At 42.7% G+C, this 13,707-nt stretch overlaps 1 protein-coding gene across 1 annotated transcript in view; it reads left to right on the forward strand.

Moving 5' to 3' along the window:
- REPS2 (RALBP1 associated Eps domain containing 2) overlaps positions 1-13,707 on the forward strand; it is a 239,499-nt gene that overhangs the window by 46,605 nt on the left and 179,187 nt on the right. Inside the window, exon 3 of the mRNA XM_029929616.1 lies at positions 10,500-10,623. Within this exon, the coding sequence (XP_029785476.1) occupies positions 10,500-10,623 (124 nt within the window). The remainder of the gene's footprint in view (positions 1-10,499; positions 10,624-13,707) is intronic.

Genomic DNA, 13,707 nt, shown 5'->3' on the forward strand with positions numbered 1-13,707 from the left:
CATGACCTGAGCCCAACAGCCAACTGAGTAACCCAGGTGCGCCCAAAGTTAGTGTTTCCTAATTATTAAATTGATTGCAAATGTTCATCTGTAAAAACCATTCTCTACTCATGAGCCATACAAAACCAGGCAATGGTCCAGATTTGGCTTGTGAACTTTAGTTTTCCAACCCCTGATGTAATGGGAAGACCATGTGCTTTGGACACATGTATGTGTAGGTTTGAGTATTGATTGGCTCTGGACTTGTGACCTTGAACATCTCACTTAACTAAGCTGTGGTGTTTCTTTGTGCATAAACTGGAGACAATGACACATACCACATGGAAGAAATATCCTCCCCATTTTTTTGGGATTTTGAATTAGGATTCCAGTTCTGTAGACTTTGATGTAAGTTAGCTAAACTTACTTAGAATTAGTATTTTATGAATTCACCAGTGAGTTTGTCAGGGGATAGAATATTCACATGGTCTCAAAGTGCTGTGTGAAAGCATGTTTTTGCAATGGAGAGATCTAGCTGTTACCACCTTAACCAAATGGCCAAGCTTGGCCATCAGTGGTGGGATGTTCTAACTTTATGTGCTCCTCACTGATGTGTACCTCTGGTTATTTCACAGTGTCACCTATGTGGCATTCTTGCCAGAAATGTTTGATGTGAATGTTACTACAAAGAAATGGACAAATTTACAATGTGGGACATTCTGCAGGAGCATTGTGAGCTCTTGAAAGGATTTAGTATCATGAATAACCAAGGGGGATTATGCTAGATTAGGGAAAGATGAAGGAGAGATAATATAAAAATGTGATGCATTAACAGTAAGTCTTGGTTATGAAAGAGAAAATTCAGTCCTATAGGCCATTTATAGGACAGCTGAGGGAATGTATGGAGCCTATGCTGTGGAATAACAATAATATTGATTTCCTGAGGTATGGTGATGATGGTGGGATGGTGTAGGAGAATATCTCTGTTTTGGGGAGATGAATAATAAAGCATTTATGGGTGGGGGAGGGAGGGAATGAGAGTGTGAGAGAGAAAAGAAAGTTACTTTGTTCAGTGCTGCTCACTTCCTAGCATGGCACTGAGCACAGTGCTTTTAATGGGGAGATGCCCAGTGGATTTTAAACTATTAACTACTTTCAGGTATTAGTGGGTCTCCTCTGTCTGAAATTATGCCGAAGCCCTGAATGTCTGTCCTCTCTTTAACAGTGTGGTACTTTGGCTTAGGCATATACTATGGTACCTGATGTTGAGTAATTGGATGCGGGAGTTTATATTTTCTTGGGCAGCTCACCCAGGTCTCTCTGGACTGAGTGTCCCTCTTGATTTTTAGAATATGTAAATGGACAGGAAAGGAAAACTCAGGATAGTTGATCTGACTCTTCAGCTGGTACAACTTGCAAGTATGTCCTTCAAATAATCCTCTGTATTTCTTTAAAAATACTTATTTTGTTTGTTTGTTTATTTGTTTAGAGGGAGAGAAAGAGAGAGCGAGAGAGTGTGCACGCAAACGGGGAAGCATTAGAGACAGAGGGAGAGAGAGAGTCCCAAACAGGCTACCCACTGTCAGCGCAGAGCCTGATGAGGGCTCATTCGAATGAACCGTGCGATGGTGACCTGAGCTGAAATCACGAGTCGGAGGCTTAACCGCCTGAGCCACCCGAGCTCCTTTAGTGCTCTATATTTCTGTTTTTGAGGGTGACATGGGGGCTGCCGTCCCCTGGGGATATGCTGAGTAGGGGGAGGCTTGGAGGAAGAAGCCTGCAGTGCCCTTCTCTGGGGCACCGAGTGGCTGGAGCACTACTGACACGTTCTGGGCTCCGAGGCAGAGGGCCAGGATGAAGCTTGGTGGTGGCCTTTCCCGACGCGTTGGTCCTAACCAGGCCTTCCTAGCTGGGTGCAGACAAGCTAGCATTCTCTTCTATTCCTGCGGGAACTCTTATGGCTATATGATGACTAAAGCCAATTTAGCAGCCACTTGTAAAAGTAATTAGAAGATGAGAAAAAGAGGAGCAATTCTGCTACTACAGGCTGTGAAAATGAATTAATTCAGCAACCATTCACTGAGCAAGTGAGAAATAGCAAGCATTGTAACGTATGAGTCTGGGGGTACAAATGATAAAGATATATTGTTGCCTTGTGCTGGGCAGTTGAATAGTAAGGGAAGGAGATGGGGTACAGTGGAGACAATGACCAAAATATGGATTGTGCTGTATTGCAAGGCTAGTGATGTGATAGAAAGCTACTGAAAAGGGTTATGGGAATGCAAAAAGCATGCCATATGGAATTAAGGTTGCAAACGTACGGTTGGTTCTGAGGTGATCTGAAGAATGAGCCTTGCGGGTAATGAAGTAGGGGGACCTCCAGCTCCCTAGGCAGGGGACACAGCAGGTGTCCAGAGGCCTGAATGGCTCTTCCGTGTTTTGAGAGTGGTTGGCATCTGGAGTGGCAGGGTGGGGAGGAGAAAGACATGGGGTTGTTGGAAAGGTGGTTTGGGTCAGATGGGAAGGCCTCCAAACCCATGCTCAGGAGTCTGGCTTTTACAGGAAAGGGAGCGGGGAGCCCTGCAAGTCCCTTTGATTTGGGGGGTGATCTTGTTTTAATAAGATATCATGGAGGGAATGTGGAGGATGGCGTGTGAAATTGCACGAGTCTAGGGGAAGGACTTGAAGCAGTTGATGTGTGAGCAAGGAATCTGAACTTGGCAGCTACAGCAGAGAAAGAGTAGAAAATAAGGGTCCATTGGTGCTCTTGCAGAATTCCCTCCCAACAAGACATTTTACAATTTTAAATCTAAGATTTTTAAGTCTTTAAAAATACTTGAAAGAAAGAAGCTTATTCCAACCTTTGAACAGTTCTGAAAATTTATTACATTTCTACTAGGAAAGAAAGTATTATTTCAGGCAAACTGGAACATGTGTGGACTGATTACTCAGCACAGTCACTTAATCTTTCAGAATTAGGTAGGAGGGAAGCTATTTTAGTGGCCTTCAATCTTCTCCCAGAACTTTGTCCAGGTTCCTCCCAAATGGTCGGTGTATTTTTCTGATTTGTATCCAGCACCCCCACAGTTTAGTGTACATCTGTAAGCTGTAAGGAAGTTGATTTCATCCATTCCTCCCCCCACCCCCCAGTCTTTGGCCTTCCACCTGAGAAAACAAATAACTAATCCATAGGTTGTGGTTCTGAGTCGGAAGCTTGCACAACGTGTAAACTGAGATGGATCCAGCTGAGAGTGTTATGGGTTTGGAGTTGACTTAAAAAGAAGAGTAGAATCTTTGTGTTTTTCCTTTATTTTGAGAAATGCTTGGCAACTTGGACTATTTGAAGGAGCAATTATATAAAATATCTCCTGCTAATTGAGTTTCTGGGATAAACTACCACCTTATTTCCTTCAATTTGTGTTAAAATATTTCTACTCACAATTTAGAGCTTTCATGGAGAATTTAATTTAGACCGAGAACATCTTGAACCTTGACAAACCTTACAAAATTAACCTCCTTTTTGAGTTGAGAGGTCTCAGGCTTACAAGGATCCATACATAAGTTCCAAAGGCTTATAATTATTTTATCTTCTTATGGTTTGAATATTTCAGAAATTTCTTGACTTGTCTCTTGGAGCTTGGTGTATAAAGAGCAAGAAAACTGACCTTTGTGGGGTGTGTATGAACATTTGTTATAAAGCAGTGATTCTAGTGGAAATGAGACCAAGACACATGTTTCACAGCAAATAAAGCAGTTGACTAATGTCAAATTTGAGTGTTGGTCTCAAAGTACCATATGGAGGTTTTAGCAGCAATTTCAGTTACCTTTAGTTAAGAGCTTTTCAATTCTGTATATTACTTATGGCAAAGGAATAACTGAAGGTTAACTTGATACTAAATTAAGGCTGACAGAAATAGTAGTTGTTAAATTGTCCACATGTCAGGAATTATAATTTCTTAGGAATTATTCTGCAAGGTAGTTGTATTGATGCTGGAACCCACATTGATGATGTTGGTGTTTTTTCCCATATATAGGCAAGTCTGTACCTAAAGATGTGTAATTTATTCATTCACAGTAAGAGATGTACAACTCAGTTACTTTCTGTGAGGATTGGTTCATTCACTTGATTGAGAAGTTTTGGACCAAATCCTGGATGCCTACCTTTGTGCTAGGAGCTGAATGGAAGTTACCCCTTGACTTTGGAGAGAAGAGATTTTAATGGGAGGCAGAGAGAAATGGATAGTTATAAGTGATGAAATGGACATGAAAAAGCTTGAATGTGGAGAATTTCAAACATACATATTAAGTACAGAGTAGGAGAATGAACCCCCATGAACCCATCACCTAACGTCAACTGTTCTCAACTCTGGGGCTTTCTTGTTGCATCCATATGATCTACTTACTCCGCTCCGCCTTTTATTTGAAAGCAAAGCCAAGACAGTATATCACGTGATGCACATTTATAGATATTTGAAGAGTCAGGATACACAGAGAAAATTAAGTACATCTGGGGATTTGGGAAAGAGCTACAGAGAAGTGGCATTTAAGAATGGAGGAAGTAGTGCAGCTAGGTGCCTCGGTTGGTTAAGGGCTGAGTCTTTAAAAAAATTTTTTTATGTTATTTATTTTTGACAGGGGGGTGCAGGCAAGAGTGTGCGAGCTGGGGAGGGGTAGAGAGAGGGAGACAAAGAATCTGAAGCAGGTTCCAGGCTCTGAGCTCTCAGCACGGAGCCCAATACAGGACTTGAAATCACAGACTCTTAGATGATAACCTGAGTTGAAGTCTGATGCTTAACCGACTGAACTACCCAGGTGCCCAAGGGCTGACTCTTGATTTTGGCTCAGGTAACAATCTCATGGTTTGTGGGTTTGAACTCTGCATTGAGTGCCCTACATGTGCACATTTGCTCACTCTCTTGCTCTCACTCGCTCTCTCCGTCTCTCAAAGATAAACATTAAAAAAAGTTCCAGTTTCATGTAAAAGGGATGGGACCCAATGATTATTGAGTATGGTTAAGTATTGTGTTCAGTTCATTTAGCACACTTCCAATTTTTTCTTCACAATAGTCATATGAGGGAGGCAATATCTCTGTTTTACATATGAGGAGATTAGGTTTCAGGCAATTTTCCCAAAGTCATAAAACTAATTAGTTTTCTGTGTTGGAAGTCAACCTTGACTTTAAGGCTATTTAGTTTACCACCTTCTGCACCAAGTGCATAGATACCGAGATGTAAAAGTACAAAATGTGTCTGTGACAGCGGGAGGAGTGGAATGCAGCTACAGAATGTGTGTGTGTGCGCATGCACCCGCACATCCATCCATTTATTGTGTTCAGAGGTGAAACTAGAAATGTGGCCGAGCGCCAGGTTGTGAAGGGACTTTAATGCCATACTGAGGAGACAGAATAGTGTCCTGAGGAGGGTGGAGTTCCAGGCTGATGTGTCTTAAAGCATGAGAACAGTATTGTCAGCTTTCACAGGGAAGAGTATGCAGACCCTGGAAGATGCAGTAGAATTGGAAGATGAGCTGACGTGAGTGTGGGCCAGAAAACTTACTTATTCAACTTTGTGGTGCTTCCCACAGACCTCCAGGCGGTCAGAGGGCTGGGGGATAAATCCGTCAGCCATGGTCAGTGATCTAATCAACCATGCTTTTGTAAGAAGTGTCCATAAAAACTGCAAAAGAACAGGTTCTGGAGATTATCCGTGTTGGTGAGCACAGGGGGACTTGGGGGGAGTCAAGTGCTCCAAGTGGGTAGAGGAGCTCTGCACTCTCCCCCATCCCTTGCCCTGTTCATTTCTTCTGTTTGGCTGTTGATGGATTATATCCTTTTTTTTTTTAATGTTTTAATTTATTTTTGAGAGAGAGAGAGAGTGTGAGCAGGGGAGGGAGGGGGAGAGAGGGAGGGAGGGGGAGAGAGAGAGAGAGAGCGAGAAAGAGAGAGAGAGAGAGAGAGAGAGAGAAAGAGAGAGACAGACAGAATCTGAAGCAGGCTCCAGGCTCTGAGCTAGCTGTCAGCACAGTGCCCGATGCAGGGCTCGAATCCACACACCGTGAGATCATGACATGAGCTGAAGTCAGACGCTTAACCGACTGAGCCACCCAGGCGCCCTGGGTTATATCCTTTTTATAATAAACTGTTTACTGAGGAAAATGTTTCTTTGAGTTCGGTGAACTGCTTTAGTAAATTAACTGAATCCGAGGAGGGGGTCATGGGAACCTCTGATTTATAGCCAGTTGGTAACTACCCAGGCTTGTGACTTGGTGTCTGAAGGGGGCCGAGGCCCAGGGGTAGTCTTGTAGGACTGAGCCCTTAATCTGTGGAGTCTGATGCTGTCTCCGGGTAATAGTGTTAGAGTTGAGTTGAATTGTGGGACACCTAGGTGGTGTCTGGAGAATTACTTGGCCCTGTGTGGGATACCTCCCCCTTCACATTTTGAAATTGGTATCTGAGCCATAATACCTAGGATTCCATGAAAAGGTGATAACAAACTTCCTAGTTCTCAGAAAAAATGCAAAGTCAAACTACAATGAGATACTACCACACTCCCATTAGAATAGTGAAAATGAAAAAGCCTAAAAATACCACGTGTTGGCTAGGACGTGAATCAGTGTGGCCATATCTACTAATGCTGAACATACACATACCCGGTAAGCCAGCACTTACCAGTCTTAGATAGAAACTATAGAGAAATGTATTTCACACTAATGGATTCCAGTCTACATGTCTTGACAAGATAATGTGCAAGAATGTTATAGCAGCAGGACTCACAGTAGACTCAAAGTGGACACCTTCCAAATGTCCAGTGGCAGGAGGATCTCTAATTTGTGATATAGCCACACAAGTATCAAATAACAACAAAAATGATTGAACCATAATATCACTCAACAGCTTGAAAACTGTCACAAACAGCAATGAACAAAGAAGCCAGACCTGAGGGTACATACTCTTTGACTATTTAGTCTTGCCTTTTTCTGAACTTTATGTAATCTGTGGTCTTAGAAGTTAGGAAAATGGTATGTGTGTAGTGGTTGAAAGGAGCTGCAGAGGCGGCCTTCTAGAAGGCTTGTGATGTTGTGTTTGTTGATTCTGGGTGCTACTTACATAGTTGTGTTCCATGTGTAAAAACTCGTCTCCCCATGCACTATCCACTTAGGATCTGCATGCTTTTCTGTGTGTATATTGTGCTTTTCTATATGAATATTCTATTTCAGTAAAAAGCTAGATATACAGATTAGTAGAGAAAGTTTGTCTCAAAGAGCAATATTTCTTCTATAAACAAACTCTGATAATGAGTAGTGATGTCTACTTGTTCACTTGAGGAAACTCAACTTTTCTCTGAGAGCCACACTCAGGGCCTCTTAGCCTCTCTCGGCACTACTCTCAGCAGCGCTGGCCTGCTCCTTTTGTTGCGAGAAGAACACCAACTAATGGGCTAAAGTTAGAAAAAAGGTAAATCTGTCCCTCTATGGTTAAGTGTGTGAATTCTATTTTAAAAAATCTGTCACGATAGGGGCGCCTGGGTGGCTCAGTCGGTTGGCGTCTGACTTCGGCTCAGGTCATGATCTCATGGTCTGTGGGTTTGAGCCCTTCATCAGGCTCTGTGCTGACAGCTTGGAGGCTGGAGCCCGCTTTGGATTCTGGGTCTCCCTCTCTCTCTGCTTCTCCATCGCTTCACTCTCTCTCTCTCAAAAATAAATAAACATTAAAAAAATTTTTTTTTAATCTGTCACGATAGCCAGGTGAGTGTTAAGGCCATGGCAGAGAAGATAGTATTGACTTGGGACATGGGTCAGTGGTAGGATCAACTGGATACGGTTATCATTGAAGACAAGTTTCCGCTTTAGGATGTGGAGTAGCTGACGTCGGCGAGGGCTGAGGGCCGCAGGAACACTAGTTAGGAGACGCCAGCGATGTGGGGGGGTGCAAATGAGTGCGGCCTATTTGTGATGTCTGCGATAGCCTTGGGTATCTGTGTTAGGGTTTGGAAAAGTGTATGAGGTGTTGGGTTTTGGCAAAGTGATTTGGTGACCATTTGGATGGTAATCGAAGCCTGGAGAGAGAATGAGATCACGCAGACAGCTGTGATTCTCAAACTTGGCGGCACATGAGAATTACCTTGAGAGCTTTGCGGAAATACCCATGCCTGGGCCACACAAGTTACCGACGAAAGCAGGGTCTCTGGAGGCTAGGGCCTAGGTATCTGTATTTTTCAAAAGCTCCTCAGGTTATCCTAATATGCAGCTGGACTGGGAACAAAATAAGACGAGTAGATCAATAAATCGGACAGCTGTGATCTGATTGGACACTGTCGTCAGCACTGCTAATTTAGCTCTCATGAGGTAAGTACCATCATCTCTCTCTATACTTACGGGGATAGTGAGGCATGAGAGTTAAGTAGCTTGCTGTAGGTTATGCAAACAGCTGATTAGTTCCCTGGACCAGGATTCACAACCAACTCATTTACTCCAGGTGCTGTCCTCTTTACCGTAACATCCTGTGAAATAACCTATTTAACTGGTAATAAAAAAAATTATAAGAAAAAAATTGGGGCGCCTGGGTGGCTCAGTCGGTTGAGCGTCCAGCTTCGGCTCAGGTCATGATCTCACAGTTCGTGGGTTCGAGCCTCACGTCGGGCTCTGTGCTGACAGCTAACTCAGAGCCTGCAGCCTCCTTCGGATTCTGTGTCTCCCTCTCTCTCTGACCCTTCCCTGCTCGCGCTGTCTCTCTCTGTCTCTCAAAAATAAATTTTAAAAAAGCATTAATAAAAAATTTTTTTAAAAAATTATAAGAAAAAAATCATTTGAAGTCTTTGGAAATTGACCTGAGGACATTCAGCAAATGGAGAAACATTGAAGAAAATTTGCTAAATCTTGGTAAGAACAGTGAATCTGCAGTGTTTGAGCCACAACCTGTTTCCCACCTCTCCCCCAAAAGCTCTGTTCCTGGTGGGTACAGCCAAGAAGATAGGCTTCTCTTCCTGCAACCCCGGTTCCATAGTCTAGGCTAGGAGAGGTAGACCACCTGCTTTGAGAAATACTAGGAGTATCAGAAGGAGGGGAGAGAGAGAGAGAGAGAGAGAGAGAGAGAGAGAAACACTAATCTGTACATTTAAGAAGCCCACCCTTGTCCTGCCCCCTCCTATGGCTACTAGTCTGTCCCACGGTGACTACAGGCTGGGGATGCCTGCAACCAGGGTGAAAATGCCCGCAGTTGGGGCGGGGGCATGGGTGTAAGGCCAGTTAAATACCACAGACCTCTGTTGTTCCTGAGATCCAGCAGCTTTTCCTGAATAGACGCTCTCTGGCTAGCTGCAAGCCTTTGGTTAATTTCCAGAGTTCTGTCCATTTTCTTAGTTTTCTCATTGTTTTGATGGAGGAGAGAATTTCTGGAAGCTCTTATAACCCCCATTGTTTGCTGATATCCTAGTTGTATTTTTATAGGAGTTTTCTTAAGATTAATTCGTGGCTGTTTATAGTTTGGAAATCTAAGAGCCCATCCATAAGGACCAACTAAAAAAAGGAACCACGATGTATATTTATAGGAGAATATTATGTAGTTGTTAAAAGAAAGATGTGATTTTCACTGTGCTGATCGAAAAGATTTTTCCTCAAGGGATAATGCTAAATGAAAAACAAGTTGGAAATCGTATGTGGTATTCTGTTTGTATGAAGTACTGGATAAACAAGAGGAAAAACACAGGTGTGTGCTATATATACACACATTTATATACATCTACATATATATGTATGTATGTATATATCTATCCATAGAACATTTCCAAAAGAATATAATGTTTTCCTCTGGGCCATAGGAAGTGGGGGGTACTTTTTGGATCTCCACTTCACTATTATTTGAGCTTTTGATTATCTATTACATTGAAGTAACTTTAAAAAGTTACTGAATATTTGTGATCTTTAAACTCCCAGTAGGATACATGTTAGTTTAAGGTCTGCCAATTAAAGATTGCAGGATCTTGAAGATATTTGTGTTCATAGTCCCTCTTCTCCTTTTTCTTCTCCAAGTACAAAGTGAGTACTTGTGACTTAATTTTAATGCTTAGGAAATGCTGTTGTGTGAAGACTTTAAAAATAATTAATTCACTTTTAGTTTTGATCAGCTAGGATAATCCACAAGTAGAGGTAATGACTAACCTGTTCTCTTTTCACCCCAGTGCTCTTCTAGACTTTGTACATTAGTGTCCGCCCCCTGAACAAGTCATTGTCTTTGTAAGAACTGTAACAGCCATCCTGTCACCTTCCTTTCCCTCTTTGAAAGAGGAGGACTAATCACTGAGTCCTGAAACATCATGAGTAGGTAGAATTTAATTATCTAAATTGAAAATCTTCCTGTAAACTGCAGGAGGGGGGGAACCTAACCAGTGTCTGTACACATAGGTTCTCCAGGGAGTTTTTGGTTAGCTACGCTGTGAAATCCTTGGGATTTCATAATATATCTTGTCTCATTTTCCTGTTGTGAAATGGGGTTTTCAGCCTGGTTTTTCTTGTCTGTTTTCAGATCACAGAACTGTGTGGTGCAAAGCGGGTTGTTTATTTTGGTCCAACACAGTTTTACATTGCCTTAAAATTGATTGCTGCAGCACAGTCTGGCCTCCCTGTACGGATAGAGAATATTAAATGTGGTAAGTATCTCCCATTTATACGTTCGATTGTCCATGACAGATGTCTCATTTATGAGAGCCATTTTTAGAGGGCTTAAGGCCTGTTCTATAAGCATTTGTGGAATTTTTCCTTTATTCTAACAAGTCGTCTATAAAATGAAGTAAGAAAATTTACTGGGCATCTTATTTTGTTTTCTTCAAATAGAAAAAGACTTAAGAGAGTGACCTGAGATTCATTGCTTTTACCTGAATTAAAGTTAAAATAGATTTTGTTCTTTAGCAGGAGGAGATCAGGACAGGAATTCTAGAGCCTGTGACAAAACAATAACAGTTAGTTTAATTTTCCTTTTAAGGGATATGCAATGGCATTTGAAGTTCTGTTAGGGACAAGGGGACAAGTACCAGGAAGAGTATGAATAGAACTGCCCCTTTTTTTCTTTCCTGTCCCTGCCAGTCATATCATATACGATCATCCCTTTTTTTAAAAATGTTTATTTTTGAGAGAGAGAGAGAGAGAGAGAGAGCGAGCGAGCGAGCGTAAGTGCGCACGCGTATAAGCAGGAGAGGGGCAGAAAGAGAGGGAGACACAGAATCAGAAGCAGGCTCCAGGCTCCGAGCTGTCAGCACAGAGCCTGACATGGGGCTCAAACCCATGAACCATGAGATCATGACCTGAGCCCAAGTCAGACACCCAACAGATTGAGCCACCCAGGTGTCTCATGTTATCATCCTTTAATCCCCCAATTTCTAAGTCACCATTCTAATGATGATTAAGTACTATGGAGCTACCAAAATTTTGGCAGAATGAATTTAGCTTCTCAAAGTTTTGATTGAACATTTTCTTATCTTGCTAACCCTGTCCCCAACCCACTGAATGTTTGAGCACTCTCCACAACTTAAACAAAAATCAAAGCCCCAAACTCTTAGCATCGCTTATACCGCCTCGGTATTGGCTTTATAAATGTATATGAAGAAGGTGATTATTCCATGGTTATGTGAGGTCCTCTTTTACAGGCTTAAAAATTTTTTTTTGTTTTTTTATTTATTTTTGAGAGAGAGAGAGAGACATTGCGAGCAGGGGAGGGTCAGAGAGAGAGGAAGATACAGAATCTGAAGCAGGCTCCAGGCTCTGAGCTACCCATCAGCACAGAGCCTGATGCAGAGCTCGAACCCACGAACTGTGAGATCATGACCTGAGCCGAAGCCGGACGCTCAACCGACTGAGCCACCCAGGCGCCCCTGATACAGGTTACTTCCATATGCTCACATAGCCATGCAGGAACTTTTTCCTTTTCCTCATTTTGAGATAAAAACCACTACACTGTCCACATGTGCCCTGTGAAGCCCTGTAAACCTAAAAGCGAATTCAGGAACCTGGTAGGACAACTAAATAGCTGAGAAGATTCTGATGGCTGACTATGGGCAACAAAGTCCTTTTGCACTAACCATCAGAGCCACAATCATCCTGCTAATCTTTCTTAAAGGTTTAGTGTGTGCCAGGCACCATCTCATTTAGTCCTCCCAACATCCTACTAAATTAGGCGTTTGTGTTTGCATTGCCTGCAATAAACCGTGAAACCAATTCCACCCAAATCCCAGTGCCTTAACAAAACGAAGGTTTGCTTCCTGCTTTGCGGTGGGCCACCGTGACCCTCTAGCGTAGTTGCCCTCTATGTGGTGGCTTTGTGGTCCTCAATGCTGGGTCCTCGTGGCACCCCCAGCAAGCAACTGGGAAACAGTTTTTCACCCTAGCGGTTAAATGCTTTGTCTTGGGTGTGACTCATGTTTCTGCTGCTCACAGTGCATTGGCCTGAACTTGTCACATGGATCCACCCGAACTGCCGGGCAGACTGGAGGGTGGGGTATGATTCTCGCCTCTGCCCACAAGGAGAGACCTTTCTGTGGATGAAAACAGGAAGTCTCTACTGTGGCACTCTTCTTATCCTCATCTTACTGATGATTGTTGAAGTTGAGGGGGTGTTGAGTGATTTGCCTGAAGACTTAATGTTAGTAGAGTTTGGAGCCAGAAGCTCAGTCTCCAGTTCCCGTGCTCTTCATTAGTATGCATAGTTGCCTCTTCTTGATTATTCTTTTTATTAAGGTGCTGATTATAATCTGGAATCACAGAGTATTTTCTGAATGTGGAAAAAAATCTGACCCAAAAGGCATCCCTTGGTATTACATAATTTGGTTCCTTAAGATAGATTTAAAAATTGGTTTATTTATTCATTACTCATTTATTTTTTTTTTCGAGAGGCAGGGAGAGAAAGAGGGATGGAGAGAGAAAGAATAAGAGAGAATGGGGCTCGATCCTACGACCCTGGGATCATGACCTGAGCTGAAATCGAAAGCTGGATGCTCAACCAACTGGGCCAGCACCCAGGCACCCCAAAATAGGGTTTTTCATGGAGTGGTATTTCAGTGGCAAGTTTGGTGTTTATCACTGCAAGACAGAGCAGTCACTGCTATAAGTCACTAGCTGTGATTAGAGTCACGTCACATTGTATTTGGACTTGTGGTAGACACTGAAAATTTCCATTCCACTGTAAATGGTCATTAAGCTTTATTGTTGTATCTTCCAACTTTTATCTGCTAAAGCTGCTTTTTGTATATAAGAATAAATTTCTGACACTTCTGTTGTTTATTTTAAGGTAGACTGGTCTTTTACTGGATTTGTGCCTACATCTAGAGCTTTATTTCCTGGGAGAAGAGACAGGGGTGTGTATGCGGGGGAAAGGAGTGTTCGTAAAGGATTAACACTTTTTCTTAAGTGTAAGGCTTTCTCAGTTATATTATATTTTATTTTTTTTGTCCGTAATATTTTATTGTCAAATTGTTTTCCATACAACACCCAGTGCTCCTCCCCTCAAGTGCCCTCCACCACCACCACCACCCCTCCTCCCCCTCCCCCCTCCCCCCCAACCCTCAGTTCATTCTCAGCATTCAATAGTCTCTCAAGTTTTGCATCCCTCTCTCTCCCCAACTCTCTCTCCCTCCTCCGTTCCCCCTGGTTCTCCATTAGGTCTCTCTTGTTTTCCTGCTAGACCTATGAGTGCAAACATATGGTTTCTGTCCTTCTCTGCCTGGCTGACTTCACTCAGCATG

The sequence above is a fragment of the Suricata suricatta genome, chromosome X, assembly GCF_006229205.1.
Source record: "Suricata suricatta isolate VVHF042 chromosome X, meerkat_22Aug2017_6uvM2_HiC, whole genome shotgun sequence".
Classification (NCBI taxonomy): Eukaryota; Metazoa; Chordata; class Mammalia; order Carnivora; family Herpestidae; genus Suricata; species Suricata suricatta.